The 18,997-nt window shown below is 55.6% G+C and overlaps 1 protein-coding gene across 1 annotated transcript in view; it reads left to right on the top strand.

Annotated features, from left to right (window-relative positions):
• The window catches only part of CD81 (CD81 molecule), a 30,536-nt gene that overhangs the window by 8,219 nt on the left and 3,320 nt on the right, over positions 1–18,997 (top strand). Inside the window, exons 2-4 of the mRNA XM_072639482.1 lie at positions 10,995–11,109; positions 16,363–16,460; positions 18,299–18,373. Of these exons, the coding sequence (XP_072495583.1) occupies positions 10,995–11,109; positions 16,363–16,460; positions 18,299–18,373 (288 nt within the window). The remainder of the gene's footprint in view (positions 1–10,994; positions 11,110–16,362; positions 16,461–18,298; positions 18,374–18,997) is intronic.

The following is an 18,997-nucleotide window of genomic DNA, read 5'->3' as shown; positions in this document are numbered from 1 at the left end:
AGTCTATCCTGGGTGGGCAGGGCTGGGGAGGACACTGGACAGGTCAGCCCTGGGCCCTGCCTGGTCTCCAGGAGCTGTCATTGCAGGAGGAGATGAGGCTGAGCGGGGTAAAGGGAAGGTGTCAGACAGTGCCAAGACCCCCAGGCACGTGTTGTCACTGGCTGGTAGGATGCAGGAAGCCAGTGGGCCTCCAGAGATGAGGGCTTCCATGTTCTAGATTGAGAACACAGGGGAACATTTTCCCAGTGAATTCTCTTTGAAAGAGACAGAGCCCAAAGAGGCCTGGAAGGGCATGTATCTGTCCCGTAACCTGGTTCTGGGCTCTGGATCTCTATGCTGGGTGCTCACAAGTTATTCAAAGTCCCTGCTAATGGAGCTGCGGTCTCCAAGGGATGGCACAGCCAGGGCAGGATGGCCATGGTCCCAGCTTCTCCATCCTCTGCTGCCTTCTCCTCCCTGGCAACTCCGGGTTGAGGTCGAGCCTCCCTCGCAGGCTCCTTCCTCTAGGCCCCTCTGTCTGTATGAGGGGGAAGGGAGACTGAGGGCCAGAGTCCCACAGCCTGGCATTCTTGCTCTGCCCACTGCCCCTTGTGCATGACTGGTCATCTGGAAAAGGCTCTCTTCACCTGGTGCCTGATTCAGAAGGTGGAGGAGGGTGGGACCTGACTGGGAAGGGGTGGCCCTGCCCATCGGGGCATCTCTACTTCCTCATGCTCAGGGCAGGTGCATCACAGCCTTCGCATCCCCTGATCTGCCCCATGGTATTATTTCTCCCAAGTGGCTGTAATTGAAAGGGAAGCCGCCCCAATCATCTAGAATGTCCATACAGGGAGGGAGCATGGACTGTTGGTGCCTGTCTATCATCTGGAGCAAGAGCACACTAAGCCTTTGCTTGCAGACTTACAGGGATGGGGAGGTCTTCCCTTCCACTTGGGCCAGGGTTCGGTCCATCACAGCCCCCTTTGCTCCTTGGTCTATACCTCCTGTACATGGTGGCCTTCTTTTCCATGCCCTTCTGCCCCCTTCATAGGGCATGACCTTGAGCTCCTGCCTTGCAAATGCTGATACCCAGAGTGGGCCCCAGGACTCCTGCCAGGCTTTTACCGCATCTCCCATCTCCCATTGAGTCACTGAGCCAGCTGCCAACCAACAAGCCTTAATTAAGTGCTCAGTGCATGCCTAGGGATCCTGACTCACAAGCTGTTAAACTGGTCTTAGGCAGGGGCCAGGTCCTGAGCCCCTGCTCTCAGGCGGAGACTCCTAGCCTTGCTCTTTTTAAGCCCAGAGTCTGGTTTGCCTCCCGTTTGTAATGATAATGGCAGCCATCAAGAGGGCTTCATTATCTGCCCCACCCCGGGCATTCTCTGTGGCAGCCCCCACTCCTGTACTTCTTCTCCCCCATCTCTGCCAGTCTACAGGGTGGGTGGTCAGTCCTCAGGGTCCTTCCCATTTGTGGCTCTCAGTTTTAGTGATGTGGAGCATTCTCTCATGTTTTGTGACTGGCTTTTGGCCTCTTCTGTATTGGGAAAGAGCTTTGGGCCTTGTTAGGGGTCAGTTGTCTCTAGGTGCCAGTCTTAGCTGAGAGGAAAATGGCCGTGGTCTGGGCATGGCGCTCATCTGGCCAAGCCTCAGTGACCCGCGGGAGGCCAGGAGCACTTCTGTGCTCTGGGGTCTCAGCCAGCTCTGAGTCCCTAGTGTGTCTCTAGCCCCGTGGTGAGTGGACAGTTGGAATACATTTGGGAGGTGGGAAGGGGACCTGGATTGTGGGCTAGAAGGCCTGGGTGCTTATCTAGCCTGTGTCCTCCAATGCCTTGGCCACCTACCTGTGGCCTTTCCCCTCTGGTCCTCCATTGCCGTGTCTGTGGGATAACCTTCCTATCCTTTCTAGCTGACCCACCATAATCCCTAGGCTAGCTCATTTCTGCTTTGGGGAGGGGTGAGATGCTTCCCTCCCTCTTGTGACTGACAGTTGCGATGATCTCCATGGCACTTAGAGAGGACATTCCTCATGTTCAGAAAGGAGGACAAGGTGGCATCTGGAAGGTGCTACAGAGGCATGGTTGTCTGTCATTGAAAGGAGGATGCCCTATCCTACCCACCCCTATGCTCTCTGCAGGGCTTCTGGGTAGGGGCCAGGTTAGGAGCACAGGGTCCCAGAGAGGTCTGTGGGCTTCCCCCACTCACTAGCCCTCCTCACCAGCCCAGGCCCTTCTCCATTTGTCCTCTGGGGTCCATCCTTAAGAGGGAGGAGACGCTGGGGAGCTGGTTGTATGTTCTCAGGCCAAGTGTTCTGACTTCAGGTACTCCTCACTTCCAGGTCTAGTTTGTGCAAAATTCCAGGCCTCACTGGCATGGAAGACTTAGCTGAGCATGGGCATCATGTTTAACCTTCAGCCTTCCTCATGGCCCCCAGGGAATTGGGTAGGGCAGGGAAACTGGGAAGAAATTCTGAGGCTCAGGGACCATGGTCCCCAGCCAGCATTGTAGCTCTGATGAGCCCCTCATGGCCCATGCCCTTCCCTCCATGCCATCCTCTGTGCTGACAAGGACTCGAGGTTGAGGGGTATGGAGGGAAGGAAGCAGTTTGGAAGTCTAGTTCACTTTCTCTGTTTGGGCTCGTTGCTCTCACTTTGGAGTAATTGGACAGAAGCTTCCCTCAAACAGAGCTGAGCCCACCCAAGGGAAGTCAGCACTTTGGTGGCATCTGCCTCCTCTAGAACTGGCCTCTTTTCCATGGTGGTCACTGCCTCTGCCCATTAGAATGATGGCTTCTTGTGGGCTGGGCTTGAGAGTAGTGAGTGTCGAAAAGCACTTTCTTTTGGTTTGTTTGTTGTGTGGGTGAGGAGCCTCAGACCCTCAGGCTAGTTAGGGAGACCCCTCCCCAAGCCCAGTCCTGCACCCCAGCCAGAGGAGGCCCCAGGGAGGCCACAAGACAGACAGCTTGTGCAGGGACCCAGATTCTCCAATGGAGCGAAGCTAATCCATCCCTCTTCCGCAGGACGGCCCCTCAGACACTGGGAGACAAGCGTCATGGCCCTTCAGGGACGGGGGGGCGCATCTCCAGTGTATGTCCTGGGTGCAGTCAAGGCCTTTGCACTGCCTGACTGTCCTCTTCTGGATGCCCCAACTTCTCATCATCCTGCTTAAACCACCTTTGATTCAGGCTCGGAGGAGTCAACCTTCTAATTCCAGGATTTGGGGCCTGTCCCTAGAGGCCTCAGCCAAGGGACATGGGACCACTGTCACCAGCAGTCACACCTGCCTTCTCTTTCAGGGCCCAGGAAGGTTGCCTGAGGGCAACTGGGGGCACTCCTACTTACACTCCCCTTGAGGAATCAGCTCCCCACAGGTCACTTTTGTCCATTCCAATGTAGAGAAAATCCAAGAACACTGAGTGTAAGAACAATGCTGACCAGGCAGGCCGTGTAGGCCCTGCTTCCCATCTCCCCCTTGATCTTCTGCCATCTCAATCAGACCCATCCTGCCCTGGCTCCTCTGGTCTTCAAGAGCCTGCTTCTGTGTGCTCTAGGCCACGCCACCTGTGAACATTCATCGTTTGCTCCTAGCCCTCACTTCTATCTTTTGTCCCAATCTTTTAGAAGTTGGTCAGGGAGCTCCCTATGCAGCCACATTCAAACAGTTCCTGGTTTTCTTCTTTTTGCTAACATCTCCATTTATGCCTCTAGAATTTTCCCATCCCTCCACATAGGCTGACTCCTGTAGAGAACAGGGGTTGGCAAATGACACTCCAGGGGCCAAATCCCCTGTTCCTGGTTTCATAGGGTGGGGAGGAGGCAGCTGAGTGGTTTTAACATTTGTAAATAAAGTTTTATTGTGTTTGAAAATGTACAGGCTTTCTTACCTCCCAGGCTGTCCAGTTAGCCAGCCCTTGCTGTGGAATAAATAGAGTGTGGCTCCATGGGGCCATCCTGGCTCCTCTTTCTCTGAGCCCTTTGAGATGCCACTGCCCTCTCTAAATCGAGGGTGTGGGTCGGACCAGGCCCAGGTTTCCTTTTCTTGCCCATCACATCCTCTGGGAGGAAGTGGTCACTTCCCATCACAGTTTCCAGCTACCAGGTCCTCTCTGTTAGTGAGAGTCAGGTCCAGTGTTGGACTCTTCCCCTTTGTCGGTTCCTCCGCCTTTTAAAGAACGAAATTATCCTGAAGGCAGATAAAATAGTAGTTAGTTCCTCTGCTTTCAACACAGAGGCACCTTTAGCAGCCACAGAGCCAACTGAAGTTCCTCATCCTGGGCAGGATGCCTGTGGGTGTCAGACGGTGGCATCCATTATGACTTGAGCCTCAAGGCAATTGTTTGAGGGTGGAACTGCAGGAATAGTGCCCATTTTAAGGTTGAGGAAAATCAGGTTCTGAGAGATCAAGTGATTCCCGAATTGTCATCCAGACCCCTCTCAGTGCCGGAGACAAGACCCAAACCCAAGTCTTCCCTGAGTCCATAGTCACACTTTCCCCTCCAGCTCAGTCTTCCTGGTGCTGTGGACTGAGGATCGGGAGCCTCGGGTGCTGGTTCGACTTCTGTTTTCACAGACCTTGTGCCAAGGCTTTTTCTTCTCTGGCACTCAGTTTTCCTATTTGGAAAATGAGAAATTTGGTCCCTACCCCTCCCATTTCTGACAATCCATGTTCTGTGTCCTGCATCAACCTCCTCCTCTCCCCCAAGAAACATTTATTAAGCACCTACCAGGTGCTAGGCTAAGGCCTGGGCATCCAAAAAGGGACAAAAGACAAGAGTTACTCTCAAGGAGTCCACAGGGAGACAACATGCAAACCAGTGTGTATGAAAAGACTAGATAGGCTAAAGAGGAAATACTGAAGAAAGGGAAGGCTTCCTGTCAGAGGTTTTACCCACACACACATCACCTCAATCTCTGCCTTTCTCAATGTCTGGGCTCAGCCTTGGTCTCACCACCCTCACCGGAGCAGATTCTGTGAATGGATGCTGCCCTCTGTGAGCTCTGTGGCCCTGTGCCCAGCACCTGGTCAGCCACTGTCTCCTGTTTTACATGCCCTGGCCTTCTTGGGTTGGCCCCAAGTCTGCCTTGAGAGGCTTCCCTCATGTGTCTGTCCCAGGAGAGTGAAATCTCTGTCATCAGCAGAGGTCGGCCCCTTGCCTTCAGCTGGCCTGGGTTCTGGAGCTCAGTCTCCTGACTGTCAGCCGGCCCAGGTTCTCCAGCTTGGATCCTCTGACTTCCTGCACTGACGGGCCATTTGGTCCCTCTGAAGTAAAGGCGATTGTTCCATCTCTTGGATGGGGTGGCAGCAGGCTGACCCTTGGGCCCTGTGTCCCAGGAGGATGGATTGAGTCCTGTCACTCTCCTTTCAGCCCTTGCTGAAGAGGCTCTGTTTCCTTCTTCTTCTTTCCCACCTGTTGATTTTCTCTGGTTATACATAACCTGCTTGGAAACAACCCTTGAGCCTGCTGGCGTCACCCCAGGCTTTTCACTATCTCAGAGTCTCTGTTTCCTCCTCTGAAAAGTGGGGATAATTATCTTTGCTGTAAGAAGTTCACTGTGACCTTGTGAGGAAAGCACATGATAATCCTCACAGCTCCAGGGAAATGAGGCTGCTCCCTTAGAAGACAAATCTGGCATCTGTCTCCCACTTTCAGGGAGTGAACCAACAGCCTTGCTTTGGAGTGGATGCCTTGGCCTCTCCCCTGTTGTGTGTGTCAGGGCCCCTCCCCCTTTATTTTCTTCTCTGGAAAATGAGGGGCTGGCATTTAGGGAACATTGAGCTCAGAATGAGTGGATCTAAGTACATGTGGGCTCTTGGCTCCGTGAGGAGAGAAGAGGCCGAATGCCTGCTTGTCAGGTAGGGAGGTGGTGTACAAAAGTTGTGTGTTCAGATGTGGGCTGGATAACTGGATGACCTTGGAGGTCCCTTTGAGGCGCCGGCTCTGCTCTGCAGGGGACGGAACCAGAGGCTTGGTTTTCGTACAGAGAACTCAGGGGTGAGACTTGTCCCCAAACAAATGCTCAACAGTGAGAGTGTGGCCCTTCATGAAGGCAGATGATTCTCAAAGGGAGGTTGGTGCACCCAAGAAAATCTATCCCTCTCCAGGTCCTGCCATTGCTAGGGCCATCTTATGGGAGTAAAGCAGTGGGGGGAGGGGCATGTGCTCTGGGCAAGGTCAATGCTTCTGGTTTAGCTGCCTGGGCAGGTGAGAGAGGACTGGAGACCTGGCCATACCAGCATCCTTAGCTGAAGTATCTACGAATGTTGAGACTAGAGGGGGCAGGTCTTTAAATATCTGAAGGAGGGCATTTCTCAAACAGAAACTAGAAAGAAAGGAAGAAGGCAGGGGAGAGAGGGCGGGAGGGAGAGAGAGGGGAGAGAGGAGAGAGAGAATTCCATTTAAAGTAACAACAAAAGACAGTGACTCTCTGACACTTAGCTCCTAATCTTTTTGCAGAGAGAGTTAGGGCACAGCCCTACTGTTCCTAAGCAGAGAATGGCTGGTCAGGATCGTATCCATTTTCTTGGGGAACGAGGCCTTGAGGACCCCAGAATCATAGGATCTCAGAGTAGGAGGCCCTATGGAGGTCTAGGCAAATATTTCTCTACAGGGAGCAGATGCACAGGGCAAGGTCATTTTCACACCAGTAAAGGAGGACCCAGATGAGTGAAGAGACAGTCATTGGTTATGCCTAGACAGTGCCAATCTGATAAAAATATGGCCCACTTTTCATGTACCAATTAAATGATCAAACTGACCATTCAAGGAATATGATAAAATAACAAAATTAATATGGAAGAAGGAAAAAGTAAAAAAAAATGTAGTCAGTTACTAAGCATTGATTAAGTACCTACTGTGTGCTAGGCACTGTGTTGATTCCTGATGATACAAAAAAAGGCAAAGGCCAAGCCCTGCCAGTCTAATGTAGGGGCTGCCTCCCGACTTGACAGAAGCACTGGCTTTGGCATTGCCAGAACTCAGATTATATTATGTGGCTCTGATTGCCAGCACTATCTAAGACTGAGTGAAAAGCAGGAAATCTAGACCTTGGAAAGGCCCAGCTAAGCAGAGCTTAGAAGCAGACTGTGGAACATCCCACGCCCATGGTCCTGGCGGAAAATGGGGCATAAAGCAGCAGCTCCCACACTGCCCACAGTCGGTGCCAGGCAGATTAGGGAGCTGGAGAGTGACTGTGGCCCAGTTAGGTGATTCTCTGCCTCAGAACTGTTTGTAGGAATTCCTAAACAGCTGGATTCCCCAGAGCTCCTGTGTGGGAGAGGGATCCACCTTGAGCTGCTTGGCCCAAGGGGCTGCTATGGGGAAGAGCTAGGGGAGGAGATTCTCCATCCCTGGAGGTCTTCAGGCCAAGGCTGGACACCGACTTCCAGGACTATGCCTGAGATTCCTCTGCTGACACGATAAGTTAGACTGGGTGACCCCTGAAGGCTCTTTCAACTCTGAGATTCCTCCTGTCCCCGCACTAGACTGGAAGCTGAGTTGGTATCCACTGTGTTACAGAGGCTCAGCACACAGTAGATACTCAATCTCTCCTCTAGCCAGACTGAAAACATGGCTCCCCTTGCCTTTGAGGGCCTTAGCTCAAGTGGCTCTGACTGTGGTACAGCAGGTACTTGGGATGGACCTGAAGTCAGGAATACCTGAGCCTGAGTCCAGATGCTGCCAGCTACTGGCTTTGTGACCTTGGATGAGTCCTTTCACCTTTGAGTTTCAGTTTCCTCATCTGTAAAATGAGGATTCTTGACTAGATGAGTGTCTGAGAGGTGCAGTGGGCTGGGCACCATATTCTTCTGAATGGCTGTTAGTGCCCAGGCACAAGGCCAGGTCCAGGGAGGTGCTGGAAGACACTTGTTGGGCAGGGGTGAGGGCAGTGTTTTGTCCATCCATATGCCTTCATCTCCCTCCAGGAGAGCTGTGACTGTGTCCCAACTACTTTTCTTGGTGCCTGGAGTCTCTGGGCCCTGGATCGTGGCCCAGGCTGACCAGGCATCCACTCCAATAGTCTGTGGCCTGTGGCCTGTGCACAGTGGGGCTCTCCTGCCCCTTCTCTCTGAGATGCAAACAGGTGGAAGGCCTGTCTGTGCAGGACTCTGTCTTTGAGGGAAAATTGTGCCCCTGTGGGCATGCCCATGGGTGTGTGCGTGCGTGCATGTGTGTGTGTGTGTGTGTGTGTGTGTGTGTGTGAGCCTGTGTGTGTGCACGTGCCTGTGTGTGTGTGCCTGTGTGTGTGTGTGTGGGGGGGTCAGGTAATAAACATTTATGAAGCACCTATTAAGCTCCAGGCTTGGGGCTACAAAGAGACAAAAGACAGGCCTGCCCTGCCCTGCCCTCCAGGAGCTCATCATCCTGTGAGGGAAGCAGCATGTAAACAGATATGCATAAACAAGTTATTCACAGGGTAAATAGGCAACTGGGCAACTGGAGAGGGAAGGCACTGGAATGAAGGGGGGGGGGTGATTTTAGCTCGGCCCTAAAGCTGGAGAACAGAGTAGGGACAGCCTTCTAGGCCTGGGAAACTGGGGAGATTGCCCAGAGCTGAGGGATGGAGGGGCACTAGACTGAAGTGCGTGTGCTGAGGAGTGAAGCGATGGGGGCCAAGCCAGGGATCTTGTATTTGCTCCTGGAGGTGATAGGTAACCTGGACATTATGGAGGAGGGGAGTGATGTGGTCAGACCTGGGCTTTGAAGGCTGAACGGAAGATGGACTGGGGGGAAACCTGCGACAGGCATACCGCCTCAGCAGCTACTGCAATGGTCCAGGTGTGGGGAGATGCGGTTCTGGGCCGGGGTCTGAGGAGAGAAAGGGTCAGATGTGAGAGGTGGCACAAATCCATAGTGGTGCCATATTGCATCTGAGGGTGGGAAGAGTGAGGAGCCCAGGATGACTCCCAGGTAGGGAGTCTGAAGGCCTGACAGAGTAGGGGTACCGTCTGCTGTGAGAGGGAAGGTAGGAGGGATGAGAATTTGGAGGTAAGATAATGAATTTGGTTTTGGACATAATGCATCTAAGATGACTACTGGACAGAGGCAGCTGGAGAGTGTGTGTGTGAGAGAGTGCCTATCAGCAGAGAGGCTGGGGCAAGAAAGGGAGGTTTGGGGACTATAAGTGTAAAGATGATACTGAAATCCATGGAGCTGAGGAGACATAGAGGGAGAAGGACACAAGCCTGAGACACCCCTACAAGTAGAGGGAGTGACCTGGAGAAGGATCCAGCAAAGGAGACAGAGAAGGAGTGATCAGAGAACCAGGAAAGAGGCTCTGAAAACCCTAGAGAGGAGAGAGTGGCCAGTAGCAGCAGAGGCTGCAGAGAGGCCAAGAGGAACATGGAGGGAGAAGAGGCCACTAAGAGATCATTGGTCACGTGAAAGAGAACTTTGGGTGGAATAAGGAGGTCAGAAGCCAGATAGTGAGGGGTCAAGGAGTGCGGAGGCCCCTGCTGGAGGCAACCTCTCAAGGATTTAGCTACAAAGGGCAGGAGAGATGTAGGAGGATGCTTAGTGGGGACGGAAAGGGTCAAGGGAGGGTTTGGGGGACGGGGAAGTCTTGGCCATGTTTGTGGGCAGAAGGGAAGGGACCAGTAGAGAGGGAGAGATGGAAGAGAAATCATAGTGGGGAGGACAGAGGGAGCAGGGATCTTCTGGGAAAGACAGGATGCAGTGGGACTGGTCAGGAGTAAAGTAAGGCTGCCTCATGGTGTGAAACAGGTGGAGGAGAGAGGGCTAGAGGTGTCTGAATGATGTGGGATAATGGGAGAAGAGAGAGGAAACTCACGGCACCAGGCCTCAAGTTTGTCTGTAAAGTGTGTGCGTGTGTGTGTTGGTGTGCATGTGTGCATGTGTGTGTGTGCGCGTACATGTGTGTGTGTGTGCGCATGCACGTGTGTGTGTTTGCTCGTGCGTGTGTGGGCCCTGGGGAGCCCTGCCCTCAGAGTGGCCCCTTGGGCTCACTCTGTTTTTGGGGCTGTAGTCACAGCAGTGTATAGACTCTCACCTGAGCCTTGGAGGGAGAAGACTGAGGCTGCCTATCCCTGGTGTCTCCAGAACAAACAGGAGCCAGAGTGGAGTCTCCTTCAAGGCTGTGTGGCCTCTGAGGAGAGGCCAGGAGGGCCGGGTTCTGGTCTCGGATCTACTTCTGATGGTCTGGGTCACCTTGGTCAAGTCCGTTCTCCCCCTAGGCCTCAGTTTTCCTCTTCAGTTCAAGGACAGGGTTGTATTTAATGGTTTAGTTTCCCCAAGACCTGATGTACCACATTGTTTGAAGTGCTGAGAGCCCTGGCTCTGACTTCCTGTGTTTCATGATCTAGAGCTGCTGCATCTCTAATGTTCTAGGTGCCTGGGCCTCTTTGAAAGACAGTCTTTGGGGTGGACAAGGTCCAGTGGCTCATAGCATCACAGGCCATGCTGACGGGGCTTGTGTGACCTGACCCTGGGCCCCTGAACTGAGGAGAGTGAGGGCAGGCTGACACTCGGAGCATGTCTGAAACCATTCTTTAAGAGGAGTTTTAAGGAGTCCAGAAACCCTGTGGCCACATCTTCCGACACAGGCAGGCTCCCTCCTTTGGCAGACCTCCAAAGCCAATGTCTACACCACAGGCCCAGTCCTGTGTGAATAAGGAAACCACAGCCATCTTGTGAGTGGGACCCAGAAACTGGAACTGGGCTTGGCTCCTTTTTTTGCTGTCCTTGGCCACTTCCCTTAACTGTGGGGCACCCTTCCCTTGGGGCAGCAGGTCCCTGAGAAGCACTCAGATCTGGGCACCCTCAGCTCACTGAGGTTTGGCCAGGCATCATGAATCTGACTGCCTCCTCAGCTGGCATCAGGCTGGCTTCTGCCCAGCACCCTTTGGTCCAACTCCTTGCTGGCTGGACCCATACTAGTAGCAGAGATGGACTTGGAGTGGACAGCCTCCTGGTGTGGGCTCAGAAGGTCTGAGGGGAGTGGGAGGTTGATCTCCGGCCTTTCCTTGGAGTCACTCTCTGGTTTCTCTCCATGCCACAGCTAGCCGGAGGTGTGATCCTCGGGGTGGCCCTTTGGCTCCGTCATGACTCCCAGACCACCAGCATCCTACACCTGAATCTCGATGACAAACCAGCTCCTAGTACCTTCTACGTGGGTAAGTGGAGCCCAGACTGGGGGGAGGGAAGGGTCAGCAGAGCCCACTTTGACCCCAGAAGCCACTCAAGACACCTGAGGTCTGGTCCTCCATTTGCCAGTGACTCACTGTGTTCAGCCTCAGTCCTCCCATCTGTACGAGGGACTTGATAAAACAGCTGGTGAGGCCCTCAGGTTTGGGAGTCCTGCTGGACAAGCCCTTGGCCCCCAACCCCTGGTGTTCTCAGCTCTACCCTCGGGGAGTCAAGAGGAGCAGACTTGGATCCTGCCTGCTCTGGGAGGTCTCCCTGTCTTGGGGGGTAGAAAATATGAGGAGGGACTGCTCCCACGCTGCGCAGAATTCAGTGCCCAGTGAGGGTGGGAGTGCTGCCTGTTGGAGAGGCCCTGAGGCTGGCGGGAATGGCTGAGATCTGAGCTGAGCTCAGAAGGGGTGTAGGATTCAGATGGGGCTAGTCCCAGGAATGGTACTTGAACAAAAACCCAGGGGATACATGTGGGGAGTCTGAAGGCTAGGGGAGGAGGGGGGCTCAGGCCTGTTGTCCTGCTCTCCCTGGCTCTGGCCCAGGCCATTGGAGGGGTGACCCCCCCAGCCTCCTCGCACCCCAGGGCTGGTAGGGCCGGGGCACTCCTTAGCCTGCTGGTGGCTTCTTCACTTGGCTACCTTTGGGTGGGCCAGAGAGGCTGGGCTTCTGACTTCCTGTCCCAGCCCCTTTCTTATTTACAGGGGAGTATGGCTATGTGGTGGGGCACCTGTGCCCTCCTGGCATGGATGTAGGTGTGGTGAGCCCTTTGGGGTGGGCTCTGGACCTGGGGGAGGCCTGGAGGGAGGGAGGGGGTTGGGGCTAACCCAGCCCCACCATGGCCTTCCCTCTCCCAGGGCAGTGGCTGGGCACAGGTAGCTCCCCCAGCTAGGCTAGAGTGGCCTGGGCTGATAGGCGGGCAGTAGAGAGGCTTTCTTTATGACCTCTGCCCTTTGCTTTGGGGTTCCTGGAATAGGGAGGCAGAGGACTTGGGTTCCATTCCTAATGCTTGCTACCTGTGTGACCTTAGGCACACCCCTACATTGTCCTGAGTTCCCACTGTCAGCCCCCTCAGTCAAATGAGGGGGTCGGCTGAGGATCTCTGAGCCTGTGGGCCCATTCCCATGGGCCCCTTGGCCATGAGAGGAGACACCTGGATCCTCAAGTCCCTCGACTTTCCCCGTTTTCTCCTTATATAGCCAGGGAAAAGGAAATGGCAGCTGCTGTGTCTGCTGCCAGAGGAGAGGCCTGCTGAGTTCTGTTAGGGGCTGGCACTGGCCAGATGCCTCTGATCTGGTCCAGCCCACCCAACTCTCCACCCCCCAACCTCCCCCCACCCCGCCCCTCCACAGAAGGCTGACAGCCCTGGGCCCAGCGAGGGAGGAAGGTGGGTGGGAAGGGGCATTCCTTGCCTGCCATGCAGGGAGGCTCTGCTCCTTGCATTCTGCAGGGAGCCACTGAGAGCCACCCGTTGGCACAAGCCCCGTGGCTCCCCTCAGAGGCAGCCCATGTGTCTGGGCTGACCTCAGCCCCTGCCCCACTCCCTGCCCTGCCCTGCACCCTGAAGCCAGTCCTTCTCAGTGCCCTTCCCAGGCCATGGTTCTCTCCCTGCCCCCCCACCCCAGCCCCACTAGGGCTTTTTCAGGGAGGAGGGATTCCTTCCTTTCCCCTAATGCTAAAGAACCTGACAGAGGGAGGGGAGGGAGGCCCCTTAGAGTCTGGTCTGAGATTCCCTGGGCTCCTTGGTCCTAGCTGGTGACTGCACCTCTGTCTCAGGCTTGACGCAGACATGGTTCTTTGAGCTTCCAGGGTTTGTAAGGGGTGGCACATCTATCTTGACCCATGTTCTCTAGCATACTGGGGCAGAGGGGAAGGGGAGATGCCCCTACCCCTTGGCATGCTAGGGCACAGGGGAGGGTAGCTCTTGGTTGTGTGGGGCTCTGGAGAGTTCCTGGTGTGGCTTTCTAAGCAGAGGCCAGGGCTGGGGCTGTAGCCTGCTCTGGTGCTGGGAAGTCCCATGGAGCCTCACAGAGGGTATATGCTCCCTTCACACCTGTTCCCTTGGCACTAAGCAGCCGCTGCTGCAGGCCTGCCCACTGTGCTCGTGCCCACCTTCAGGGCAAGGCTTTCCCTTATCTATATAGCTGTGGTCTCAGGTGCCAAGCCTCTCCCCCAATAGCCCTGGGAGGGGCCCAGGCAGGAAGGGACTGTCCCAGGGGCACACTGCAGGTCTCCATGATGCTGATGGAGGCACTGGGCTGTTTACAAGGCATTTTATAGTTTTCTCCTCTTGGGCTCCCACCAGCCTTAGCAGGGTTAGGAAGGAGGGGCTCAGGCAGCCAGGTTATCTAGAATACAGACAGGAGCCCAGCTCTTGGCTTCCCTTAGAAGAGAGCCAGTGAAGACTAGACTGTAGACAGCTAGGGGGGCAGGGGAGACGGGAGGGTCCAGGACACCTCACTGGGCTGCCAGTGGTTCCTTTTGGTTGGGTCCAAGCTGTGGAGTGAGGCGAGCCAGCTTGGAGGTGGGGGGATGGGGAACCAAAGTGTCCCTGCTCTGCTCCTCCTGCAGCTGGGGAGGCCTTGGTGCCTGAAGGCCAGGGCTCCCAGACAGGACAATGGGTTTATTGTGCCTCCCAGAAAACTTGGTGAGGGCTGGGACTTCAGCCCGGCCTCTTGGGGAATGCCCTGGCGATGGGCCCTGGCCCTGGCCCTTCCCCTGGCCCCTCCAGCTTCTGTGGGATCCCTGAGCTAGACTCAGAGCAGCCCTTTTACAGATGAGGAAACTGAGGCCAAGGTTAAGTGACTTGACCAAGGTCAAGCAGTGAGTATCTGAGGCAGGATTTCAATTCAGGTCTTCCTGACCCCAAATGCAGGCTCCATCAGATCTCCACCATCCCCCTCTGGCTGCCTCTCCTTCCCCTCCTCATGCACAGTTCTCTCCTCTGGACTCTTCAGTGACTTCTCACCATCTCACTTCCTTTTCCTGACCCTCAGAATCTGGGGTCACCCCACCTTCCTGTTCTCCTTCTCCATATCCTCCAGCTTCCACAGCAGAAGAGCCCTGAGTGTGGCCTGTGCTCTCCCACCACTGTGTCCTTGCTCAAGCTGTGTCTCCCTCTCAGTGTCCTTTCTCCCTCTCCTGTGGAATTCTCCTCTCCCTGTCCCACCCCTACATGCTGCCTCTTCCAGGAAGGCCCCTTCCCCACCCTATCTCCTGTAAACACCTCAGACCTGTCCTTTGCTCTCCCAGACTCAGTTTCCCCATCTGGTCCCCTCCCAGCTCTTGGAGGGTTATTCCTATGGGGATGTGTCTCTGGTCCTGGATCTGAACTGCTGAGAAAGTGGCCTCCTTAGGGCCCAGCTTTGGGGTGGGGCCCCATAGGCTATTTTGAGTCCGTCTTGACCCTGGTGCAGATGGACTCTGAGAGCACCCCAGGAGGCAAGCCCTTTCCCCCATTCTTGGGGGGGCTGGAGTGGAAGCCCCCCCCACCCAGCCTGTTCCTTGCCAAACAGCTACCAGGGGCGGGGCAGGGCCTGTTCAGACATCTCACCCCTCTCCTTCCTCATTTCCTCCCCCCTTCACTGGCCCAGCGGGCATCTGGGCATCCTGGGAGAGTTCAGTGATTTGGGGCATCGCCATGGTAATCCAAGGGCTCGCCAGCCAATTCCGTTACAGAATTACTTTTAAAAGAAAATGACAGAGGGAGGCCTGGGGATGGGGGTGGGCAGCTCCCGTTGCTTTAGGTCATCCTGACAGGCTCCAAGGAGGGCCCAGTGTGGCTGTGGGCGCTCTGAGAGCAAATCAGGCAGGAGAACCAGGACATTCTGGTGTCCATGCAGGGTGGCCTCAGGCTGGTGCTAGGGAAGTGAGAATGGGGCCACTGCTAAGCTGCTTCAGCTTTTTAAAATGGCAGGCATGTTGTGTGTGGCCTCGTTTAAGACTCTCAGCAACCCCAGGAAGTGGGTGCCATTGTGATCCCCATTTTACATATGAGGAAACTGAGGCAGACAAGGGGAGGGACTTGTTCAGGAAGTGTCTGAGGCAGGATTGGAACACAGGTCTTTCTTACTCCCAAGTCCACCAGTCCAGCCACTGCTTCCCCCTAGCTCTGCCATGGCAGCCCAGAGTGCTTGGCATGCCCTGGATCCAGGTCCTAACTGGCACCATGAGAGGCTGATTGAGATCATGGCTAAGACCCACACGGAGTAGGCTCTCCAGCTGTGTGCCTGGCACCTGGTGGGCATACTCTTGGAGGCCGCAATGAGCGAGCCTCAGTGAGCTGCCTTCTGTGCCTCAGTGGGGCTCTGGGGGCATGAGCTGCCCTGGGTCACGTTCCTCCCAGCCTATACCATTCCCCTCACTGGCCCTGCTTTCTCCCTACAGAGCTGTGTGACCGGGGAGGAGGGCAGAGGTGTTTCGGTCCAGAGCTCCTCATAGAGGGAAGTCATCCGTCTGGGGCCTCTGAGGTGCCCCTGGAGGGTGGGGGGATGCCATAGGGAGGTCAGAAGGATAGGGGGGCATTTTGCCTTCCCCCCGGAGCAGGAGGATGTGGGAGCACACAGTTGGACTGTGGCCCCAGGGGTCTCTGCTGGAGACCTCCATGGAGGGAAGGGAGCTCACTACCTCCTGAGATAGCTGCTGAGTATCAGGAAGCGTTTTCTGGCCTCTTTGCAGCTTTATCCCATTGTCCTTGGCCCCACCCTTTCTGTGCTCCCCCACCCCCTCGCATCCTCTGCCTGGCCCCCCAGCAACAGCAGCTGGTCTGAGGTTGATGCAGCCTCTGTCCCGGTGGCTCTTCCAGAAAGAGGCTCAGGTCTCCAGGACAGCTGGGATGGAGGTCGGGGAGCAATCAATGCCCTGGCCCTCTCGTTCTACCAGATTCCCCTTCCTCTGCCGAAGACTTGTGCCCACTCCCTCGTGGCCCCTGTTGCCCAGCTGGTCAGTATTTAAGGGCTTACATGTGCCAAGCACTGTGCTGGGCATAGAAATCCAAGGCAAAGAAAGCCAATCCCTGCCCTCATGAGGTGGTCTCTGCTCACAGAGCAGGGCATTCTGGGCATGGGGGTCTTGCTGACATGGCCCCTCGCGGGGAGTCCTGTGGCAGAGAGCGCAGGAACCTGTCGAATGTTGGTGGGTGGAGCTGACATCCCTCAGGCCCAGCCCTGGAGGGAGTGTGGGGTAGCCTCGGTCCCTGGGGGCCACCCTCAGTTGCTAGGTCTGTCCTCTTCCAGGCATCTACATCCTGATTGCCGTGGGCGCTGTGATGATGTTCGTGGGCTTCCTTGGCTGCTACGGTGCCATTCAGGAGTCCCAGTGCCTGCTGGGCACGGTAAGGAGATCAGCTGCCTCCCCACAGGGACCCCCTAAAACAACCCAAGCCCTGGGCTCTTTTGGCTGCCCAGAACCTGCCTCTTGTCTGCTGCCTCAAGGAGGAGGCTGCCTGTCCCTATCAGGAGCTGTGCTCTGGTGAGGGGTCAGGCCCCAGCTGGAGGGAGCACCATGTGCAGGACTAAGGAAGCCACTGCTGAGCCTGAGCCCTCAGGGAGGGCAGCCAGAACTGGGAAGGGGCTCCCTCTACGTGTCCCCCAAGGGGCTAGTGTGGACAGGCCTACCCACAGGCAGGTCATTGAGGGGAGGTTGGGAGAGAGGCAGGTCTGTGATGACCAACCCAGGCAAGAAGGCTGAGGATCTCCCTGAAGAGCAGGGATGCCTAGGACCCCTGCCACCCTCTGCATGGGCAGGGCAGTCATCCTGTCCTAGAATCATGGATAGAGGTTGAACATAGCCTTGACTCCAAGGTTCAGCCATCTTGCTGAGGAAATGGAATGAGGTGTGGGCCGAGCCCAGGGCAGCCAAGGAAGGCCAGCAGGGAGGGCAGAATGCAGGGATTTGAATGTCCCACCTAGACCTAGAGCTACCACACCTTGTAGCTTCAGCTTTGCTTGGGTGCCTTTCTTGGGGACCTGTGCAGGAGGAGGCCAATCTTGCTGTGTGCCAGGCACTTTACAGATATCCTCATAGCAATCCTGGGAGGTCAGAGACCCCCACTTTATGGATGAGGGCACTGAGGCACACGGCAGCTAAGTGACTTGTCCAGGGTCAGACAGCTAGAAAGTGTGTGAGGCCACATCTGCTGCAGGCCTGCTGAGCCTGGCTTTTGTGGGGGGGCCCTGCATTGGTCAGCCCTCCCTCTTGGCTGCTGCTGGTTGTCCCTGGGCCCTGGCTGTGTCTGCAGCTGGCTGGCCCCCTGAGTTCTGGGGCTTCTGGGCCTGACTTGGGGAATCTCTCCAGACCTCAGTGGCCTTGTCTGCGAAACAAAGCAGTTGGTGCCAGGATCAAAGTAGATCCAATCACTGTTTGTTGGGTGGGATTGAATTAACCCAGGTGGTGTCTCAAGGCCTCCCACTAGGACAGTCTGGCTTCTAAAGCCCCCTCCAGCTCTGATGACTTTTGTCCCACTGACTTGGCAGTCCTGATATGTTCCTGGGGCCCGCCCTGCCCTCCTGGCCCGTGTTGGGAAGCCCAGCCCTCTGACCTTCCGTGTTCTAACGCCAACCCAATAGTCAGAACCTCCATTTTAAAGCCAGCAGTGACATTCCCTTTTCCTAGTCCTCTCCCAAGAACACGGTTCCCTTGGTCTATTCTGGGAGTGGAGATTCAGCTCCCAGACCCATCCATACAGGCCTCGGTGCCACATGACCCAGGTCTAGATGACCCCTGACCACTTGTCATAATGTTTTACTGGCACATGACCCCTGGCTTTCTTAGGGAAGGGGAATGAGCCTTGTGCTCTTGGGGCCCAAAGGGTAGAACCAGGACCCTCCAGGGGACCTGGGGGGTGTGTGCCAAGAGGCCTGTTTAGGCCAGGTGGCAGACAGAGATGCCCTGGAGTGGCTGTGGACTACCTCTGCCCCTGGTAGTCTCTTCAAAGATGTGGGGTGATGCCCCTACCTCAGATGCTAGGGAAACCAGAGTGGTAGCACTGACCTTTGGCACAGCTCCTCTCCTATTCCAAGGCAGAAAGCAAATCCCTGATTGGGGAGGGGAGCCCAGCCACACCTCCAGCCCAGGTCTGGGCCCTCCCACCTGATCTCAGGGCTCCTGGGGGGCCCCTCTGCCCCTGCCCACAGCAGGGCACAAATGACTTCTCACTTCTGGTTTTGACAGTTTTTCACCTGCCTGGTTATCCTGTTTGCCTGTGAGGTGGCCGCTGGCATCTGGGGCTTTGTCAACCGGGACAAGGTAAGCTGGGAAACTGTAGGCCCTCCTTCTGCCTTTGCAGGGAGCCTCAGGGTCCAACCCCAGGGGGTTTAGGTACCTGGGGCAGGTTCCAGGCCTAGAGAGCAAGGACGCCAGTGTCCTGGCCCTGTCTCTGTTGTGTCAGAGCTGGGTGACCTTGAGCAGATGCCTTCCCCTCCTTGGGTCTCACTTCCCTCAAGGGTTGCAGGAGGAGGTGTCCAAGGCCACCTAATAGGTTCTGTTAGAAAACTGAGGGAAACTGAGACAAAGTTCTGAGATCAGGCTCCCCGACCTTCATGGAGCTGTGGCAAGTCCCAGAGACCCCAGATCAGGTTGGGGAGATGCTGGAAATGGGGGATGAGGGGCCTGTTGGTCCTGTGGCTTTTGGAGTCCAGCTGCAAGGCCAGAGAGCAAGCCAGCTGACTCTCTGAATTAAATTCAGACACAAAGCATCGTGACTTAGGCAGTTGCAGAACAAAATCAATCCTCTGAAGACAGGAACGGTTAAAAAAATAGAATCTGGTTTCTGCCCACCTGCAAGGTCCAGGCCCTAATCTGGGCCCACCCCCAAGAATCCCCCCAATCTCAGCCTGTCCAGCTGACAAGGGGGAGGGGCAGGGCAGCTGC

The sequence above is a fragment of the Notamacropus eugenii genome, chromosome 2, assembly GCF_028372415.1.
Source record: "Notamacropus eugenii isolate mMacEug1 chromosome 2, mMacEug1.pri_v2, whole genome shotgun sequence".
Lineage (NCBI taxonomy): Eukaryota > Metazoa > Chordata > Mammalia > Diprotodontia > Macropodidae > Notamacropus > Notamacropus eugenii.
Note: the sequence above shows the minus strand (reverse complement) of the source record. Positions and strands in the feature narration are given on the sequence as shown.